This window comes from Hippocampus comes, unplaced genomic scaffold, assembly GCF_001891065.2.
Source record: "Hippocampus comes isolate QL1 unplaced genomic scaffold, H_comes_QL1_v1.1 scaffold246, whole genome shotgun sequence".
Lineage (NCBI taxonomy): Eukaryota > Metazoa > Chordata > Actinopteri > Syngnathiformes > Syngnathidae > Hippocampus > Hippocampus comes.
Window position 1 is genome coordinate 309,763 of NW_017806220.1, and position 21,724 is coordinate 331,486.

Consider the following 21,724-nt stretch of genomic DNA (forward strand, 5'->3'; position numbering starts at 1 on the left):
CTCTGGCCCTGTGAGGACAAATTTTGAAATGGAATTGATTTGAAAATTTATCTTATTGCCGGTATGATATAAGTTATGTCAGCGAATCTGAAGGCCGTGGGCAGATAAAATTGACACGGCAACACATTGATGCTGAAATCTGATTGGACAATAAAATCTAACAAGCGAAAGCAGTTCAGCCAAGAGAAATGCTTTGAAAGGAAGAGAATAGACTATTGGGAATAAATTAATGCAATCTAATGCTCCACAAAAGGCTCAAATATAGCGGCTCAAATATGTTTCTATTTTCTCCAGGAATTTCTCCCATTCAGCTCACTGGAGGCCATGATGGCTTACCGCGACACGGAATAGACTATTGGGAATAAATTCATACAATCTAATGCTCCACAAAAGGCTCAAATATGTTTCCATTTTCTCCAGGAATTTCTCCCATCCAGCTCACTGGAGGCCATGATGGCTTACCGCGACACCCCAAGTGCCCTTCTCCTCCTGCTTCTCCTAACGTGGGCCTCCTCCGCTGATCATACGGCGGCCCCTGACACACAGCGCGTCATCCCTACCGAGATGGCGCTCTCGAGAGATGCGCAGAGCAGGGATGAGGATCGGATCCCCGAGAAAGCGGCGAAGGCAGACCTCTTTGATGACGTGGATCCCAAAACGCTCGCGGCGCTCTTGCTGGGGGCGCTCAATGGCACGCGGGCAGAGAGCAGGAGAGAGGATGACCACGTGGCTGGAGACGAGCCCGAGGGAGAGGAGCGGGACAGAGATGGGCGACTGAAGCTGGAGTTGCTCATGGCTGCCCAAGGGAGGGAGGAGAAGAAGAAAGCCGAAGAAGAGGAGGAGAGAATGACCGAGAGGGTGAGCAGTCGTACCACGAGCCAGACGGTGCCGGTCCAGACGCAACCGCCGCCCGAGCAAGGCGCCGAGGAAGAGCAGCTCAACCCGGAGGAGCTTAAGAATCTGGAGACCATGATGAAGGAATTCCCTCGCTTGGATACGGCCGTAAAGCGGGCGGGGCATTCGGAGCCAAACCAGAGGGAGAGTCGGGGCTACAGCAGCTACAATGAAATCATCCCATTCAACAAAGTCAACAATGTGGCCCTGTCGAAGAAGAAATTGAAATGGCAAGAGGAGACGCAGAAGGCCTTGAACGTTCCATCGTTCAGAGGTAACTTCATGGATGACTTCAAAGACCGCGGTGATACCGACACGCCTCGGCCCGAAGAGGAGGCGGAGGAGGAGGCGGAGGAGGACTTGTTGAGTCCCGAAGAAGAGGAGGCCCGGGCCAAAGCGGAGCAAGAGGAGATGAGGAGGCAGGCCGCCGAAGTGCAACGAGCCAAGCTGGAGGAGGAGAAGCTGGCTGACATCGCCTCGGATATGCTGCTGCGCTACATGGTCAAGCAGAACGGCGGCGGCAGGAAGTACCTGTCGACGTCCTCCAACGCAGCTGAAGACAAGAGGTCGGAGGAAGACCAGGAAGAAGACGACATCGACCCCCAGACCATCGACAAGCTGATCGAGATCTCCAGCAAGCTGCACCTGCCCGCCGACGACGTGGTGGACATCATCAGTGATGTGGAAAAGAAGAAGAAGAAGGATGTCACCCCACAAATGTCCTCCGCAGGCTCCTTTCCCGACTCCAAAAACGATCCAATCAGCTTTCCAGTCCCCAAGCAACCGTCTCCAGCGTTCCCTCTCCTTAAAAACTGGTTTCAGGAGTCCAAGGAATTCTGGAGCAGCAATCCCGTATCCAAACCGTACATGTGGCCCAAAGCTCTGAAGCCCGTGAAGCAGAACCCCTGGGCTTGGACCCGCTATCCCAACACACAACCCGCCTACTACCCGGTCTACTTCCCTCCACCCCGGCCCACATACCGATACTACGTGCCCAAACACGCTCTGGCCTTCAACACCTTTCTCCAGCGATCCGGAGATGGCGCGTACGCCTTCCAGCCCAAACAACGCTACCTCAACTGGGTGCAGCCCCGCTTGAGGAAGCCCCCTGCCGCACTCCGGCGCAAGCCCTACTACCCCCGATACCGCCTCCCTTTGTACACCCAGAGGCCGTTGCCCGCTCCCAGAGGCCCTCTGCCACAGCAGCAGTTTTACCGGTCGCCCCCGAAGGGGTACTTGTCCAACAGTAAGGGCCACCTGGAGAAATACATTGAGCAGCTACTCATGAAGAGGCCGCAAGTGCAGAACTGAAAGTGGCGAACTAGCCAGGAAAGGTGGCACAAGAGAACGGATCCAGTGGCGAGGAGAGTGTTTCTATTTTGACATTCTTTGCCTCATTTGATCCATTGTGACTCAAGACATTCCAGGAGGGCTTTAAACGTACCACTTCTCAACTCCAAGATCCCAAAACATTAGGATACATCATACCGAGTAAGCGGGATGATGGGCAAAAAAGCAGTCAAATATACCACATGGCCAAAAGGACAGAGGACTGAAGGAAGGCTTATGGTCTGGTCTTATTTGTGCATGTTCAATTTTACACACACGACATATCCAGTCCGCCTTTCCAAAGAGCAAAACAATTCTGAACAGGACGTACAGTATTTGATGGCGGGGGCAGTGAGGCAGCTCTATAATGGCTCCTGTGACTCATCCCTTTGCACAACTTCAATTACCTTGTTGCTATAGCACCAAAGTGTACATGCCATTCCTTTTCTTTTACGGCCAAGATCTGCTGGGAATCAGACTGCAGAAAAAAAAAACACTTTGAAATAAAACACTCTTAAAATTGCTGAGTCAAAAGTAACACAAATTGGGGGAAATAGCTAACCCAACGCTGGGTTCGAAACGGACCGAGCCAGTGCTGGGTTATGTATAACCAGCACATTAAATTGACGATTTGAGCCAGCACGTTGTGTCAAGATCAAGTGGTTTAAAAAAAAACTGCCAATACGGAGGAGTTAAAGGGAACAAGTAATTGTTTGCAAGCTGTGCTTAAAAATACTTATATGTTATTGCCAACATTTTTTTCTATGAAAAAGAAGCAATTTTCCCTCAACATATCCCAAACATTTTGCCTCTGAATTGATTTGCATTTGATATGATTTTTTCGCAACTGCCAGGATTCCGCATATGTCTGTTGAAGTTGTTTAGCAGCTGATAACAGGTCACTGTGACATTTTTAGTATTGATTCATTCATTTTGCAGATTTTTTTATTTTTTTTGTCGTCATTTGTATGATCCGAAAGGTCCACTTGAGGAATGTAAGCACATACGGAATGATGTGCTTTCCTTGAAGCTGCTTTGAGGACACTCATGATTGAGACACAAGGATGTCTTCACACATGAGACGGGCAATGGCCACATGTTGCTCTTTGGTGTCGGGACATATTTGACTTTACTGGCCGCCCGTTGCTAAGGGACGAGGAAAATACATTTGTTGTGTTGCCATGATGGGCCGCAAGAATCGCGGCATTGACAATCTCACCAAATTCATCCCACCCATTGTCATGAAAACAATGAAGCAAAGCAAGGAGTTTTGTAATTTGTACTAACCTGATATTTGTACGAGATCAAGAGGGCATCAGCACATAATGGAGAGTGCACGTTTATGTAATTGCATCCAAAATGTCTTCTCTGAGAAGAGTCCAACAGAAGCATAAAAAAAAAAAAAAAAGAATTAAAAAAAAATTGGCTTCAAGATGACAGAAGCAATGATGTTGTCGTACCTTGAGATACGTGTTTGAGTGATGTGCTGTTGTTGCCTGTAGACGGCCTCTCTAGATGTACCTTTGTTGTAATTGTCTAATAAACATGCGTTTGCTGGATATGCAAGTATGCGCATGTCAATGACTACTTTTGCTACACACAAAAAAAAACCCCAATAAAGTCGACTACTTTTTTTAATCAAAAGACGCTTCATTGTGGACAGTGTGTGTCCATTTACTGTTTTTTTTTCTTTTCTGTTGCCAAAGCAGTCAAGGTGAGTTGACATCTGATGTGAATGCAAATTTTGCGTGCGCGTGGATGCTGCATTCACATGTGCACGATTGTTGAAAGTGTTGCTCTGCAGCGGCTGCGTGAGGGAGGATGTTGGTGGATGAGTCACCCCGGTCCTCAGCATGTGACATCATGAATCACTGCACCTCTGCGGGCAGAACTGCAGCCATCCAGCACTCGTCTCCTGCCTTCTGCTCACTTGTACGGCCTATTTTATTATTATTATGATTTTTGTTATTAATAATAATAACAACAATAATAATAATAATTATTATTATAATAATAATAATAATTATTATTATTATTATTATTATTATTATTATTATTATTATTATTATTATTATTGTTGTTGTTGTTGTTGTTAAAGGAAAGGAGCAAAACGTACGATTCCTTCTGTAGCTGAGGCTGAAGTCTTGTCGGTTTGCCTACCACCGTTGTCATTAAATAATAATTATTTTTAAAATATGATAAATAATGAATAGTTTTCATTACCAAGAAGAGAAGAACCATAAATGTGTTATTTTTATCCCCCGTGTGAACGACTAGCGATTAATTCGTATCTCGAAGGTAATTGGGCTAAGAAAATTAGCCGGAAACGGCAACCTGGAAGTGTTTTTTTTTTTTTAATTTCAAACCCAAAGCAAAATAACTCAACTCGTTTTTCAAGATGGCTTCCAAATTTTCAATTTCCGTCGAGTAAAAAGCGACGTTTTTTAACGGTTACACCAAAACAACAACGCCGATGACAATTTGGACATTCAGTTCATATTGGTTCTTAAAATTTGCGTCTGTTTGTTTTGAATAGTCGGTTCCTGAATTATATTTTAGATGGTCGGCGTGACCAGCTGACGAGACTGGTCTGAACATTTTAGCCAGGAAATGAACAAACGACAAGCAGCACGTGGCATTCGTTTAAAACGGAGCCCAACGCTTTCTTAAAGAGGGCCGCGTGTTGATTGCGAGCATGACAAAGGTGAGTGAGGTGACGGCACGAGAAGCAGCAGTGTTACAAAAACATTATGGTTTGCTGAGGGTTTCCCCCCCGATTTGTCCAAAATAAAGCGTTGTGGGGTTCAAAATCTTCGCCACACGCAAATGTTGCTGCATCTGCCTTCAGCAGGTGAGACAAACCAAGTAGAAGGCGAAATCGGCGCTCTCACAAAAGTTAAAATAAGCAGCCAGCTGGCAATAAATCATTACTTACTCTTGGCCCCACATCTTTCTGTCTCCGTTTTTTTTAAAAATAAAACGTGCCTAATAGGAGTAATGTGAGTTTCATTTTTTGAATGCTTGAACTTCACTCAAGCATATTCGTTTCGTATGTAAACAAGTGTACCGTAGCTGGTAGGATGTTTTTTTGGGACAGCTGCATTTTAACAGACGATGATGACGACGATATTCCACTTTGCAGGTACATGCAATATTATTGCATCTGTAATGTGTGACTACAAGCCTTCTCATGGAGTTTCTTTTCTTGTAGTTGTCAGGGCATCAATCTCACCAATTGCCGCTATGACAGTGGTAGGTCACTAATGGAAAAACAAAAAAACAAAACAAAACGCCACAAATACATGACCAGAATCCCAAATTTTTCTGTGTCAGTGCGTCGTGCCGCTGAGAAGTTAGGCATTAAAGAGGCGAAGGCAGGTGAAGACTGGACCCTGTTTTGGAGCGATGCCCGTCCCTGTGAGGACAAATTTAAGGAAATGAAACCGTACCAGGTACTGTCATTACGATTATAAAATGCCACATTTAGCCTTTTGTGTAACATTCTTGGGTCACGGAGCTCCAGTTATAGTACTCCTTTCTTTTAATGCCACTATTTGTGTTTCATTTTTTGCAGAAAATCAACCATTTGCCCTCTATGACTGAAATTTGCCACAAAAATTCATTAGCAACTAACTGGAAGCACATGCTCAAGTTTTTCCCCAAAGACTACAACATTTTTCCCAGAACTTGGACCTTTCCCATAGAGTGTGTTTGCTTGTTTTCCCGCGTCATGTCGACCAGCGTTTCCCTTTCGGACACTCACGCGACCCTGTTTTCTTTTGCAGGTACGGTCTGTTCAAATCCTACGCCAGGGACAAAGACAAATGTTACATTTGCAAACCCAACACGGGCAGCCAAGGCAAAGGCATCTCCATCTTCACGTCGTGGGAGAAAGTTCAGCCTGAACAAGACATGATCTGTCAGGAGTACATCGACAAGGTGAATCTCGCAGAGAAACGCTCGTCGGAAGAGCCTTTTAATCCGTCCCTCCGCTCCCCGCCAGCCGCTGCTCATCGACGGCTTCAAGTTCGACATGCGCATCTACGTGCTGGTGACCTCGTGTTACCCCTGGAGGATCTACATGTACAATGAGGGCCTGGCTCGCTTCTGCACCATCAAGTATGAGGACCCGACGGATGAAAACGTGGTGAGCTCACATGCTTCTCGGTGTGATTCGACTGCATCAAGCAACGCAGAGTCTAATGTCGGTGTCTGCTTGTCAGAATAACAAGTTCATGCATCTCACCAACTTTACCATCAACAAGGACAGCGAGACCTTCATCAATGATGAGCAGACGGGTAGCAAACGGTACCTTAAATGTCAAACATTTTGAGGAATAAGGGAAACACGAGGAGGGCCAGACTAATTATTTTAATAATATCTTAAGTTATTTTTAAAAAAACAGCAACAAAGTTTTCAATTTTTGCTGTTTTTTTTTTCTTTTTAAACAATAACGGACATTCGAAAATTCCTTCCCCTCACCAAAAAATAAAACTTTGGTGAGCATTTTCTCTCTGTTTTTAAAGTGAAGTAATGTTGTAAAACAGTCAAATGTCATTCCTAACTCTTTTTGTCCGTGTTAAGGGGTTTAAAAAAAGGTGTTATTTCATTCATGATCAGTGGTGGGCGCATCAGTAAATTTTGCCCCTTCGTCATTCTTCATTTGCTAGTGGCGGACATTATATCAGTCTGTCAGTTGTCAGTCCGCCACTCGGTCGTCGTTATTTTAACCGCGCTTCCGTCATCGCTAAATTACGCTGTTTTGTGATCGACAGTAAAAACAAAAAAAACTTTACAACAGTAACATGTTAGTAAAAAAAAAACAAGTTTACAGACTTAATTTTTGTGTGTAGTGGTATAATGTAGGCCAAATGCAAAAAAAAAAGGGACCTTTTTTAATTTAATATAATAATAAGAATAAATTTTACATATTTAAAGGTGACTTTCTGGCAAACTGGCAATATGTTGCATTATGTTCAATAAGATGAGAATAAAAACCGAAAGGAAGGAAATACATTAAAATGTTGGGGAAAAAAAAAACAGAAAGGGGTAGAGCAAAACGACATGAGGTTGAGTTGGCAGTTTTAAACTGCTCCGAGTTGTGATTTGAATTGCATGAAAGTATCTTTCAATACACCTTGGCATGTGGGGGGAAAAAAAATCCCTGTTTTTGCATTTATTTCATTTCAATGTGTTTGCAAATACTGCACATTCAAATGTATTTGAAAGTGCGTTAAGACGAATGTGCCAGTCAAAAATGTTGACTCCACTCTCATCTGTTTTTTGAAACCGAGCCATGATTGGTGCTTACCTGAGCAACTGTGATGTCATTTTCAGTCGACGCCAAGTGCCAAAATGGCCACCCAATGGGATGGACAAAAAAGCTGGTGAATGAGCGGCGCTGCATAGAACATATTGTCAAGAAAATGTTTGGCTTGACTTCCCCTTTAATATGGAAAAAATAAAATAAAGCTCTAGTACTATTGCACTCTGAGGCGTCATTTGGCGTTTGGAGACCTTCCAAGATGTGTTTAACCCTCAAAACTTGGTGTATGTTTGCATGCGAAACTGGCTGTGCATTCTAGGTTCTTCCTGAAATTTTACCCCAAAGGCCGAAAATATATATACACGCATATAATCTTGACTTTTTTCCTTTTTTTTTTTTTTTACAAGTCGTATAAGCATGTATGACACTCTTGGTCTTTTAGAAAGCTGTCGACGCTGAAAAAGCAGCTGCGGTCCAACTACAGGAACACGGAGAAGATATGGAGCAACATCGAGGACGGCATCGTGAAGACGCTGGTCTTGGCCCACTCCCGCATCCAACACGGCTACATCACTCTCTTCTCCAAACACGTGGTCGGGAGCGCCTGCTTCCAGATCCTTGGCTTTGACGTGCTGCTGGACGAGCACTTCAGGCCGTGGGTGCTTGAGGTTTGCAGATTCATATTTGTCTCGAACCTGTCTACTTGGCTGACGGCGCTTGAAATGAATGCAAATGACATCAATCGATTCCAGCATCCCACCCAAAAAACACAATTTTGTGACACAATTAAGCAGAATGTAAATGACTGAACAGTTATTGCCTCAATTTTTTTGCCTCGATTGTGCTGCTCCATTTTGTTTATGAGCCTTGACCACTTGGGGGCAGTCTTATCCGTCCAGACAAACATAATCAGGGAGGTGCTCAGTCCTGACCTTTCTCAGTAAGCTGCCTGGCTTTTTTTTTTTTGCAACATTACCATATACAAAAGCCTAAAACAGTAACATCCATGTGAATCAAAAATAAAACAAAATGCAGCAGCTCCACACAAAACAATCAACTTTAAATAAGCCCACATAAACAAATATGTTAGCACAACAGCAAACAAAAATTGTAGTTTACATGTCTTACTAAAGATCAAAGTCCAGGGCATCCATATTAGTCTTAACCCGGACCTCAACATTTATTGTACATTATCTCTTTTTTTTTTTTTTTTTTATATATTTAATGACATTGTTCCAGCCATGTATCCGTCAGGGGTCTATATCGCACTCCTGTAACTTTTCAAAAGTGTAATGTGGAAATCTCTTAATAGCTTGAATAGTAAGCTGTTTTCCTTTTACTGTAATTAAGTTTACAACATCACGGCACTTTATGAAGTCCCCAAGCATCACGGAAACTACATCTCGTCGGCATAAATCCATTTCGTTCAACATTTTTTCAATTTCCCTCCAAAAGGACGACACAATGTCACAATGCCAAAACAGGTCTGGCAAGGACACACTTGTTTTGGAGAGGATAAAGAATATATATCTGTGAGTGTTGTTACGTGATCTGTCGTTCCACTGTTTGTGCTCACATGTCTGTTACTTAAAGCGTCAACTCGCGCCTGACCATTTTGGGTTTTTGTTTTTGGGGCAGAGGCCTTTTTGTGCTCATATAAGTCAAGGTACCACTGTACTTTACTACTTCCTTTTTCCTAAAATTCCATGACTCCTTTATTTGAAAAGCAACCAATGTTGAAGCTGAATGCTGTTTTTTTTTTCTTAACGATTTATTATTTTTTTATTCCTAGGTGAATCACTCCCCAGATTTTTCCACCCTGCTGCCGTTGGACCAGGATGTTAAGGACGCCTTACTTTACGACACGCTGGTGCTTATCAACTTGGCCCCCTTTGACCGGTGCAGGATGATCAAGGAGGAGAAGCGCAAGGTGGAAGAGCGCATGAAACAAAACGTGCGCATCGAGGAGAGGTACCATTCTTTTCTCCACCCCCCCCCCCCTTTTTTGGGGGGGGGTTGTTTTTCCCAACCCGACATCATTTGAGAAAGTCCCCCCTCCCCCCTGCTAGGCTAGAGAACGAACAGCAGCGACGGGCGACCATGGTAGAGGAGATGGAGAGCTATGAAGACGAGCACCTGGGAGGCTTCAAGAGGATCTACCCCAGCGAGGGAAACGAGAAATATGACAAGTACTTAAAAGTTGAGGACAGGCTCTACAAGACCAAGAACAATGACCTCGCTGGACTTTCTGAAAATATGCAATCGAAATAAACGTGGAAGTTATCACACATACACCCACTTCAGTATTTTTCACTTTTACACTGGCTTAATGGCACGTGGTTACTATGGATACAGAGAGGGTGGAGACAGTGAGCGTTACCACCACCTTGTGGTGAGATGAGCAGTCCGACAGTCTGCTCTGTCTGGATTCATTGGTTTCATCAGGATCAATGAGTCGCATTTAATTGGGCAATTGTCTAAATTGTCCTTGCTGTTGTTCAACGTGTCTTCGTGCTGCAGGGGGTCACGATTGGATTGCTTCTAATCTCTCGGGTAGGTCAACACACACAACTTGACCACCATTCAGGCACTTTTTTTTTTTCCCCCAGCAGGGACTCCGCTAATCCCGCAATGTTTGGGGAACGCTCGAGGACTGCTCTTAGTTCTCCAAAATGTCCCAAGAAGACATCAAGGGAATGTGCCTCATTTTTCAGCACACGAGGTGCTTTACAGTAAATCATCTGTTCATACAATTTTAAAGAAAAGACTCCCGAGATAGAGGATTATATATTCGGTGCGCTGATGAGTCATGACAGATAATCCATTTTGAGAATGATTGTGCAAGTGTGGATGTTTCTACAGCTTATAGCAGGGGTTTCGAAAGTTGCATTTTTTTTTTCTCTCTTCATCCTAAACTGTTGAATCACCCTTAATAGAAAGCAACAATGAACAACTTAAATGCTGGAGGGGGCCACAAAGTTTCGTCAGTGTGACAGAGGGTCGGGGGGCCCGCATAGGAACAGGATGTATGACAGAAGTGTATGTGCAAAATATGTGCGCTTAATACATTTCGTTTTTCATAACAGATTTCTCAAGGCAGGTACGAGAGATGCATTATTGTAATGCAACAACAACAGCTTTGAAGCAAACAACAAAAATGATCACATAATGTTGCATAAAAAAATGCTATTCAAGGACGGCACAAAACTGCTGGACAGCAAACCAACCATTTTGTGACATTTGGTTTGACCCAAGTCTAAAAGTCTTTATTATTATCTCCACTTTTCATCCATAGTCTGTGAACTGGGTATTTTTTCGAAACTATTCAGCCCAAAACCAAGTGAACCTGAAAAATTAAAGTGCCTCACCCTGACGTTTGCCGCGTCAATTGTTATGTCTGTGGCAAACCACTTAAACTGTATCCGGCGCATGTCGTTGTTTTCAGGCAAGCACGATGTTTAATCCCAAAACGTCGTTCTCCAGCTTCTTGTGAATTCCTGCTGCTCAACGTCACCATGCAAGGACCGAGTCTGGTCTCTCGAACAACATGGAAGCGGGCACGCGGCAACGCCTCAGACCAATTCTCTCACCCCGACGGGCATCCCCTCTCCAGGTTCCTCCTGTTGCTCCTGGCCTGTCTGTGTGCGATGTGCCGCCCGGGCTTGGGAGCCTCGTTTCGGGTTGGGGTTGTGGGGCCCTGGGAGTGTGATCCCATCTTTGCCAAGGCCCTGCCCGATGTGGCGGCACAATTGGCTGTAAATCGCATCAACAAGGACCCCTCGCTGTCCTACGCTGCCACTTTTGACTACACCGTGCTGCATGTAAGCACTCAATTGCCTTGTTGGACTATTCCCAAAAAGTTAATAAGAGCCTTCTCTTATTAATTTTTGGTCAGCAGTGTGTTTTTGAATGTCACCTTAAAAACTGAATGTCTCTCTACAGGAGCCGTGTGACACCTCAAGAGCTCTGCAGAAGTTTGTGGCTTTCCACACCAAAGCGTCAGCTTTCGTGGGACCGGCCAACCCGGGTTACTGTGATGCTGCCTCAATGCTGAGCAAAGGCTGGAATAAAGTGAGTCACCTTTTTTTGGAGGGAGTTTTGATTTGGTTGACGGACGTGCCTTGGAATTCAAACGACCTGACACTTTCTGTATTTAATATAAACCTTTTGACAACTGATATTTGAAAGGTGAAGCAATACATTTAGAAATATATTCTTTCTCCTCTGCAAAGAGCTGAGCCGTCTGTATGTACAGTATCGCCATCTGTTTGATATGACCCCCTGGTGGCCAAGGTGGGCAGCAGCAGAGTGCCCATCCAAATTTTTACAGAGACCGTTTGAGTCGAGTGGTTTCTGTCAAAATTGAATGATTTGATCAGCGTAAGTATATTATGAGTGTTTTTTTTTTCTCATGTGGTGTGTTTTCAAGGCACCACTGTATCGTATTCAATTCCTCCTTCAGGCTTTGTTTGCGTGGAGCTGCGTCGGCTACGAGCTAGACCGCATCTGGAGCCACCCGACCTTTGTCCGCTCCATGCCCAGGCCCACCTGGGTGCTATTACGAATCATGAGATATTTCAGGTGGGCTCACGTTGGCATCATCTCTGCTTCGGATGATGTCTGGGTGGAGACGGCGAACAAGGTCGTTATACAAACGGAGGAAACAAAAATAGTCGTACGTTGTCGGCCACTTGTGTCACGTTCACAGTTTACGTTTTAGGTTGCCGAATCCCTCCGGGCCCACACTCTGCCTGTCAGACTGGTCAGAGTTATGGAGAACACCCCCCACGGAATCAGAAGAACTCTGGCTAAAGTTCGTAAAATGAGAGAAATACGAGGTAAATCTGCCTTTTTTTGGGGTGTGACGGGGTGGGAAGACAGTGCTCAGGAGTACTTCGCCTCTTATCTAAAACCTTGTCTGCTGTCCTTTAGTTCTGATCCTCTGCATGCACTCAGCGCTGATTGGCGGGAAGACAGTGCTCAGGAGTACTTCGCCTCTAATCTAAAACCTTGTCTGCTGTCCTTTATTCAGTTCTGATCCTCTGCATGCACTCAGCGCTGATTGGTGGCGAGCTTCAGAAGCACCTCTTGGAGACGGCCTACGACATGCAGATGATTGACGGCTCGCTGGTGTTCGTGCCCTATGACACCCTCCTCTACAGCCTCCCGTACCGTAACGTGAGCCATCCGGCCCTGAGGAGCAACCGCAAACTGCTGCGGGCCTACGATGCCACGCTCACCGTCACGATCGACTCGCCCCGGGTGTCATTTTTCGAGGCCTACGCGGAGGCCATGGAGAAAGGCGAGGTGGCGAGCACCATCAAACCCCAGCAGGTGATGACACGGCGGCAGTCAAGCGGGAGCAGTCAAAGAACAGATTGCTAAAATAATGCTTACCGTATATTTTGCGTAAACGGGGACGGAAGGCGGACAAGCACAACAAAAACAGTTGAACCAATTATGTCGTCCTGTTTGGTCCCGCAGGTGTCTCCTCTCTTCGGCACCATCTACAACTCTGTGGTCCTCGTTGCTCACGCCACGCAGCGCGTTCGACATTCCAAGCAGTGGATGTCGGGCGGGAATGTAGCGCAACAAGCGCACAACCACAACTTTGAAGTGCGCTCCCCCTAAAGCCAATGTTCTTATGCCTTACGCATCACAAACCACTGACCAATTGACATTGCAGGGCTTCAGCCATCCCGTAAAATCGGACGCTTCTGGAAGCGTGTTATTGGACTACGTCATCCTGGACACAGACGGACTCTCGTGTGAGCTGACCCCAACGCACAGGTAGTTAACGCAGGCAATATTAGATGTGGAACCCAAGTATGTGAGGGGTGTGAAAAGTGCTAGCGTCCTCTGTACGGCGATGCTTTGAGATTAAAAAATTGAAATCAATGGAAACTCCACCCCAAAAAAAGCTAAATTATCGTGCTTGTTTTTTTTTTTTTAATAAGGAAAAGCAACAGTCTATTATTGTGTTATTGTACATTATAAATACATCAAGTCATAATATAATTGAATATCGAATTGAAGAGTGTGCTTCGTGACTTAATGCTGCAACTATATTCATTGTACTGCTCCCGCAGTATAGTGCAGTCAGGCAGACACAAACGAAGAAGAGTAGTTCTATGCAGTGACTTGGTACGATGCCGTTTGTGTTCAAACGCCTGTGGCCTGTATGGTTGTAAAAGCACATATTAATGCTAACTTTTAGCATGCCAATGGGATTCTCCATTATATGTTAGCATTGAGCCAGTCGAACTCTGCTCAGTCAAAGCGGCGGTTTAAAACACACACGTATTTATTTCTCTTTGCGAAATGAGTTGAACAGTCGTCGGGCCACTCTTCTCTCGAGACACCACTGTAACTTTTACTTATTTTCAGTAAGTAAGGAATAGGAAGTACAGATATCTGTTCAACTGTCGAGAGTAAAGTCGCAAGTCAAAGTCACGTCTGCACTTTGTTATTTCCTGCCACTGAACTTAAGAAAAGTGTCTGTGTTCCCGGTGGCAAAAGGCTCGACATGGAGGCCGACTCGGTGCACTTCCTGGGTCGAGACATCCACTTTCCTCTCGGCTCGGCACCCAGGCGGGACGCTCAGTGCTGGTTCACTCCAGGCGTCATCTGCTCAGGAGGTGACGAACTTGCGGCTCAGACGTCATGACCGTCAAAGGATTGGCAACGATGCTTATGTATTTTTCGCTCCAGGTGTGGATCTTTTTTCCGCCGTTAGCATCGGTCTCGGAGCCGCTGGCGCCTGTGTGCTGGCCATGGTGCTGATTTATTTTGTCCGGTAAGTCTGACGCGAGGTTTGGGCTTTGCAAACCAGAAATGAAACAGTCCCGGTGTCCTGGCTCTTGTTGCCTAGGCGACGTATCAACCAGATCCGGCTGGTCAGGGGTCCGAACAAGATCCTGCTGACTCTAGCGGATGTTACCTTCATCAACCCATCGCTTAGCAACAAGGTCTTCTTGTCTTTCTTTTATTTATTGCATCGACAGTAGAGCAGTGTTTGCGTTACACGCATGAATATACGATTCTGTTTGTATGTGTACATACAACGTGAATGCTCAATTAAAAATATAGTAGCATAAAATAGAAATGTAATCTATAATTTGAAAAAAAAAAAAAGGAATCTTTTTCCAGAAGCTAAACCTCGACGACAGCCTGGCGAGTGGCACCAAGAGCGTGTCGGAATGCAGCGTCACGTCCCCGGCCTCCACCCGATCACCCGCCACATACGAAAACTCCAATGTTGTCATTTTCGAGGTGTGTGTGATTCAGCGGCGTGGCCCAGCTTCCCCTCGTCCTGTAATTTAAAAAAAATGGGTACTTTTATGAAACACACTCCAGCAAGAAGTGACTCTGCACTTGTTTTGCATGAATTGGTGTTATCGCGCTATAATTTCTGACTGTAAGGCAATGAAGGTCTCCGACTCTCTTTGTACCACAAATGAACATTCTGTCCCATAGGGGGACTGGGCGTGGCTTAAGAGACTTCCCGATGGCTCGTTTAGCAGCATCAACCCCAAAACTAGTGACTTGTTTGAGCAGGTGGGACGCACGATCTTTCAGAATCGCACGGCTTTCGCGTCACACAAGTAAGAGCGATCGATATCCGCTCGCAGATGAAGGACATGCGACACGAGAACGTCAACCCTTTCCTGGGCTTCTTCCTTGACTGCGGCGTGTTCGCCATTGTGACAGAGTTCTGCTCCAGGGGAAGCCTGGAAGATCTGCTCCTGAATGATGACGTCAAGCTGGACTGGATGTTCAAGTCCTCCCTGCTGCTGGATTTGATCAAGGTTAGCGCAGTTCCTTTCGGTACAAAATTACAGTCCCTCTGACTACCGTGTTCCATTCATGCGAACACATCATGGGAAATGCCATCGATCCAGTTTTACAAAGCATTTATGTGGAGATGTGTATACAGTGATACCTCTACTTATGAAATTAATTGGTTCTGGAAGAAATTTCTAAAGTAGAAAATGTTGTAAGTAGAGACGCGTTTTCCATGTAAATGCCCTAATCCGTTCCAAGCCCCCCCAAAATTCAGACAAATGTTTTCTAAAACATAAAAATGTTACAATTAGATGATTGGAGAATAAGTGAGAGTTGTGCATAATGTAAAAATCAAAGAATAGAGTAAAGAATACAAATGATGGTCATTTAACATTGAACTGCGTCCTCATCGTTTTTTGCCCTCATTGGTTTATGTTCTCTCTCAGAAGTGGTTTTTGCCTGGCATTTTGTAAAGAACTGATCCAAGAACGTTTGCTTTTGTCGGCTTTTAACAATCCTTCGAAAATGTCCAAGGCAAACAACAGCATAGTGAGCGATCGCCCGACTGGTGAACACTTTTTCTGGGTGATTCACATTTACGTAAAACTATCGGCTCGACAAAGACACCTCCGGTTGAGGTCCCTCTTAGCCAATGGGATGCCAGGGTGATGCTCGGTAATAGCCAATGGCAGAGCAGCTATAAGTATGTTGCATTCAGGAAACTCGGAGCTGCGAGTAGCAACCCATATTGTATTTTTTACCTTTCTTATCTTGAAATTTCTTTCGTAACAAGAGGCAATATTTTCCTGTTGAAGCGTTTCGTAACTTGACAATTTTGAAAGTAGAGGTACCACTGTACTGTATATCCGTACATGCGTCTGCATTATACTGCCCCCAGGTGGCCAAGGCGCGCACACTAGAAAGAGCAGCACATTGTCCATTGAATTGAAGCAACAAAACTGTTTTGACCCTTGCTACATAAAAAAGCCTGAATCTGACAAGTCCGCTCTTCTAGGGTATGAAGTACCTCCACCACTGCGGTGTCCGTCACTCCCATCTGAAGTCTCGTAACTGTGTGGTGGACGGGCGCTTCGTGTTGAAGATCACAGACTACGGCTACAACGAGGTTCTGGAGGCTCAGAAGTTCCCATACGTGCAACCACCCGCAGATGGTGAGAGAACACAAAATGGTGGACTGACAAACTGAGCACATTCTTCAAAGTGAAGTGGCTCCTTTTGCCAGAGTTGCTGTGGACGGCTCCAGAGCTCCTCAGAGGCCCTCAGCCAGGCCTGCACGGGACGCTGGCCGGCGACGTGTACAGCTTCGCCATCATCACGCAGGAGGTGGTCATCCGAGGGCCTCCCTTTTGCATGCTGGATCTTTCTGCTGCAGGTGAAACAACCGACAACTGCTCGGGCAAAACGGGTTGATGCCCAGGTATGCATTTTTTTTTCCAGATGTCGTTGAGAAGCTGCGCAAACCGCCTCCTCTGTGTCGCCCGCTGGTGAGTTTGGACTGTGCTCCGTTGGAGTGCATCCAGCTGATGAAACAGTGCTGGAACGAACAGGCGGAAAAGAGACCCACATTCGAAGAGATATTTGACAAGGTACACGCTGGGTTTGTCTGTCAATGGAGGCTAACCTAAAATAGAATATTTGACAAATGAAATGGTCATCATCTCTCTTTATTTTGTCCTATTCCATTTAGTTGCACTGCTTACAGTACGTCCGTCTATTTTAGATTTGTTGTCACATCATATTTCAGATTCACTGTGTTGCCAGGTCTATCTAAGATACCCAGGGCCTTCAGAATCGTAGTTAGAGAACAATTCCCCCCCCCCCCCCCGTCCCTCCTCCAAAAAAAAGATTTATTGCGGCTCCCAGTTGAAGTTTACTGTCAAACTTAGCACAAAACCAAGAGAACTATAACTTGTGGTTTGAAAACAATCGCATAAGTTCGCCTTTCAGTCTGCGAGCTCAATGCTAATGCTAAATAGCATCTGTGTCGCAGCGCTTTAACACTTAAAGCTGCGGACTGAGCACAAATCATGCCGGGTCACATCGATAAACGGTATAATTTTTCACGATCTACTCCGAGTCATATATTCCTTATCCTCCACATAGAACATCTAATATTAATGTCGTACGGATGAGCAGAGAGAGGAGTTTAGACATCTCAATGAACCGTTCTCTATCCACGTTCACGGAATGCACATCCGATTGATTAAGATGCACGAAGTCCCCCACTGAAGGCCCAGGCGCTGTAACAAATGCATCGCCCTCCACTAGCTCGTGTGATGTCATGCTTCTTCAAGTTCAAGGACATCAACAAAGGCAGGAAGACCAACATCATCGACTCCATGCTGCGGATGCTGGAGCAGTACTCGTCCAACCTGGAGGAGCTGATCCGAGAGCGAACCGAGGAGCTGGAGATCGAGAAGCAGAAGACGGAGAAGCTCCTGACGCAGATGCTGCCTCCGTGAGACGTCGCGCGCTGTCATCGTGTCGACGTAACGCGGACACCTCGGATCATGATTGTGCCGATCTGCCCTCGCTCCACAGATCCGTGGCAGAGGCGCTGAAGATGGGCGGCACCGTGGTGCCCGAGTATTTCGACAGCGTGTCTCTCTACTTCAGCGACATCGTGGGCTTCACCACCATCTCGGCCAACAGCGAGCCGATCGAGGTGGTCAACCTGCTCAACAGCCTCTACACGCTCTTCGACGCCATCATCGGCAACCACGACGTATACAAGGTGCCGCCGCTGTGCCGACCCTATCCCCGGGTAACATCCACATCGTCTTCTCAAGTCTTTCTCAACCCCACGCAGGTGGAGACGATCGGCGACGCCTACATGGTCGCATCGGGCGTCCCCGTTCCCAACGGCAACCGGCACGTGGCGGAAATTGCCAACATGTCCCTCGACATCCTGAGCGCGGTGGGAACCTTCAAGATGAGACACATGCCCGATGTTCCCGTCAGGATCCGCATTGGACTGCACACAGGTGGATGAAAACCCCCGAGAAATATATTTATAGTTGCTACATAAAAATATGAAATAGTAAATAGTAAAATTAAAATCGGAAAGGTCCAGTGAATTTGGTTGCATAATTTTTGAGGCTGTACTTTGCCCTAAAATTTGATTTCATTGCAATATTTCATCAATGATTTTAGGAATTTTTAGTTTGAAATCAAAAGATGTCAAATTATGGGACTGAAGTTGTCTTGCCTTGTTGACCTTTGACTTTGATGTCAGCCTTGACAAAATATGTACTTCCGCTTAAGATTCGGACTATTTTTGTTGACAAAATGTCCCCCCCCCCCCCAAATTATGAATTTGTCGTAACATTTTGCTTTTTCTGCTGACAAAATTGTTTTTAATGCCGACGTCATTTTGTTGGACGGGTCTTTGTGTTGTTTATCTTCCTGTCACCACGACAACACACTGTGTGTTTGCGCGCTCCGTAGGTCCATGCGTAGCGGGAGTTGTCGGTCTCACCATGCCGCGCTATTGCTTATTTGGAGACACGGTGACCACCGCCTCCCGCATGGAGTCCAGCGGCCTGCGTAAGTGTCACGGATGCACTTTTTGTCCATTTGGCGCCTCTTCTTTCTTCTTTATTTTGGCCTCCTGCAGCCTACAGGATCCACGTGCACCAGAACACAGTCCAAGTCCTGCGTGAGCTCAACCTGGGCTACAAACTGGAGCTGAGGGGAAGGACAGAAGTGAAGGTGTGACGCTGCCAGCGCATGAACTGCTCAGCCGCCATCTTCTGATTTCTTCTTCTCCTTTAGGGGAAAGGAACAGAAGAGACCTATTGGCTTGTTGGGAGGGACGGATTCGCCAAACCTCTTCCTGTCCCTCCGGAGCTCAAATCGGGGTAGGAATGATCCGCTTGTGTGCACCACGCCCGCGTTGACGCCGCCGACTTTCTCCCATCAGGCAAATGGCCCACGGGCTGCAGATGGCCGAGATAGCGCAGCACAAAAAGCGGCAGGCCGAGAAGCAGCAACAGGAACAACTCGCAAAGAAGAAAAACTGAGGTAATGTGATGCATTCGCAAAAAAAGTGTACAACAGTGCTGGCGTGGTTGGGAATGGTGGCAAAGATAGTTTGGGCAAACTATTTCACGGGGGAATCACAATTTTGCAGTTGCTGATTGGGAAGCGAAACTCAGTTCGTCTCCTTTACGGGGTTAAAAATGCTTTCTTTGTCGCTTGCGTCACATTTGAATCTCAAACAAAATGGATACTTTTGTTGATCGAACTCCCAATTCATCGGCATTCTTCCTCTTCTTCAGCACGGCCAGCAAAGAGGCAAAGGGCCTCCGTGTCGTCCGTCATGCAGCTGTGCGAGGACGACATCGTCACGATGCCGCGTCACTGAGCGAGTGTCCCCCAGCTGTGCCAGTGGTGGAACCTCGGGTTGCATTCTGGGGTCAAACGTTTCTCTGTGAACACTCGGGTGAAAGTTGGGATGAGCGTCAGCCGACTTGTCAGCTGCTATGAATAGAAGAGGAGCGACTCAGCAAAGCGGGGATCTGCCTGTCAGTCACCAACGGACGAAAGCGGCTTATCGTCTCGGTTCTTCTTCAGGCTCCTTTTCCTTTTCTCTGGTAAACAAATCGGCAGGGGTGGGGCTGGGGGGGGGGACTTCTCTTTTAACTCCACGTAGTGGTAAAAGTTATCTGACATTACGTCTTTGCAGGGGACTAGATGACTAACTAAATACAAGCCAAACCAAAAAATAATGTTAAAAAAATGCAAACAAGACGCAGCATTTTCTTGCGGCCAAGAGTAAATGGTTTCTTTAAATTGCAGCCTTCCTCATGTTGACAATCTTTTATGCTCAGCCATCCCTTTGTGTGCGTGCATGCGCGTGTGTCTAGTTCCTGCAAGTGGCGCTCTTGTGCGTTTGCACATACAGGGTCTTAAATTTGGACCTGGAGGGGACAGTGAGCTGGGGATTTCCAGAGGGATTTACACTGATGGCGTTCGGTTTAGGGGCCAGGCATGGTATGGATTATCATATAGTCACAAGTATCAAAGTATATTGAGAAGTGGGAGATGCCCTTTCCAGATTCGATGCGTATTATACCTAGGAATGTGATTCTATCAAGGATATTTCATATAAATAGCACATAATAAATCAGAAAGTTGAGCTTCTAACTTCCTGCTGCAGTGCATGTCGACTCATTGGTCACTTCATGATATACACCTCCACACCTTATGATGATTGATTAATTATAATCAATGAGCCTCGGCATTATTATTATTTAACGTGAAAGGAAGCTAGAGGTACCGAACAAAACACAAACCAGGCTACCCAAGTTTTGGACTAATTAGTTGGAACAGGATCGTTTCCATCGGCCACGGGAAATGCGACTATTGGGTCTTTTAAATGCTAAAACTTCGAACCAAAGTTGAGATAAATCCCAAAGTGAAACGCCAACAACAACAGCAGCAGTGTTGCGACTGTGCTTGCACTGAATTAGCCGAGTGAACAAAGGCATGCTTGCTCTCCTTTGTGTGTGTGCGCGCGCACGCGCGTGTTCATGTTTGTGTTCGCTTTGTTGACGATTCTTTTGTTAGCAGTACGGTACAGTATTGTAGCACTTACTGCAATGCACAGTCCTCACCAGCAGAGGACGCCCTGACAAGGAGCGTTTTCCATATTGAACTTGTTGGCCTCTTTAGTTTGCATTTTAGAGAGTGTGTGTGCGCGCGCGCGTGTGTATAATACACTAGTAATACCAATAATATTTAAAATATAATAATAATAATAATAATTTTTAAGTTGTCAGAGCAGTTCAAGTCCAATATTGACTTGATAGATTGCTGCCATTATTTCGCACCAGTGTCTAAAGCACATGTAAAGGGGAGACATTTCACACTTGTAAGCACTGGATGTGAGTAACACAATATTATGTGTCCGGTTGTTTCTCAAGACGGTCACGAAAGGTCGGACTTCTTTGGAGTAACAAGAAAGAGACCTTGCCTTGAAATGCGTCTGATGATTCATGAGGGTTACATCCTTTGTCATATAGTTAATTATTCACCTTGGACGCAGCATATAAAACTTTAATTTTGAAAGTTAAACGATACTCAGATGGACTATGATACAATGCCGCAAACAGTTTTTCTTCCGGCTGCACTGTTTTCATCAGTACATGTACAGTGTGGATGGAAGATTTTTGTCTAATTAGATGTAAGCCTTTGTGCTGCCGTGTCCAGTCAAACTGCCCCCAAGCTTTCAAAATCAGTTTTGTTGGCAGATGTGACCTTGGTGCTTCTTCAGTCAAATTTCAAATATGATTCCCATAAACGTCCACATTTTTCTGTCCTCTGATTGGTTAATTAGAGCAGTACAAGTTCTACGAGCAAAACGTGTGTGTACCTATCTGCACTCGAGTACATTTAATAATAAGCATCTCTGGTTAGTATGGTGT

At 45.6% G+C, this 21,724-nt stretch overlaps 3 protein-coding genes across 4 annotated transcripts in view; all 3 read left to right on the top strand.

Annotated features, from left to right (window-relative positions):
• vgf (VGF nerve growth factor inducible) overlaps window positions 1-2,717 on the top strand; it is a 19,237-nt gene extending 16,520 nt beyond the window's left edge. The window contains exon 3 of the mRNA XM_019856063.1: window positions 421-2,717. Coding sequence (XP_019711622.1) covers window positions 451-2,205 — 1,755 coding nt within the window. The 5' untranslated portion in view covers window positions 421-450 and the 3' untranslated portion in view covers window positions 2,206-2,717. The remainder of the gene's footprint in view (window positions 1-420) is intronic.
• Window positions 2,718-4,311: 1,594 nt separating this feature from the next.
• Window positions 4,312-9,775, top strand: LOC109506975 (tubulin polyglutamylase ttll6-like). Of its 2 annotated transcripts, XM_019856065.1 has the most exons (11): window positions 4,312-4,927; window positions 5,303-5,365; window positions 5,435-5,475; window positions 5,557-5,675; window positions 5,798-5,928; window positions 6,009-6,162; window positions 6,227-6,370; window positions 6,447-6,532; window positions 7,933-8,158; window positions 9,283-9,461; window positions 9,560-9,775. In XM_019856065.1, exons 2-11 carry the CDS (start codon window positions 5,304-5,306, stop codon window positions 9,759-9,761), a joined length of 1,344 nt encoding a protein of 447 aa, XP_019711624.1. In that variant the 5' UTR covers window positions 4,312-4,927; window position 5,303; the 3' UTR covers window positions 9,762-9,775. The 2 variants fall into 2 exon arrangements, with proteins under 2 accessions (XP_019711624.1, XP_019711623.1); XM_019856064.1 differs by having other exon boundaries at window positions 4,312-5,365.
• A 12-nt stretch (window positions 9,776-9,787) lies between these two features.
• gc2 (guanylyl cyclase 2) lies at window positions 9,788-20,767 on the top strand. The gene is made up of 25 exons (XM_019856068.1): window positions 9,788-10,043; window positions 10,936-11,311; window positions 11,433-11,561; window positions 11,953-12,132; window positions 12,211-12,328; window positions 12,523-12,824; window positions 12,975-13,106; window positions 13,177-13,280; window positions 14,010-14,128; window positions 14,202-14,286; window positions 14,362-14,458; window positions 14,640-14,762; window positions 14,967-15,047; window positions 15,122-15,298; window positions 16,291-16,447; window positions 16,519-16,668; window positions 16,734-16,882; window positions 17,591-17,754; window positions 17,838-18,030; window positions 18,106-18,280; window positions 18,744-18,842; window positions 18,913-19,007; window positions 19,071-19,156; window positions 19,219-19,319; window positions 19,577-20,767. Exons 2-24 carry the CDS (start codon window positions 11,006-11,008, stop codon window positions 19,316-19,318), a joined length of 3,321 nt encoding a protein of 1,106 aa, XP_019711627.1. The 5' UTR covers window positions 9,788-10,043; window positions 10,936-11,005; the 3' UTR covers window position 19,319; window positions 19,577-20,767.
• Window positions 20,768-21,724: the final 957 nt, after the last annotated feature.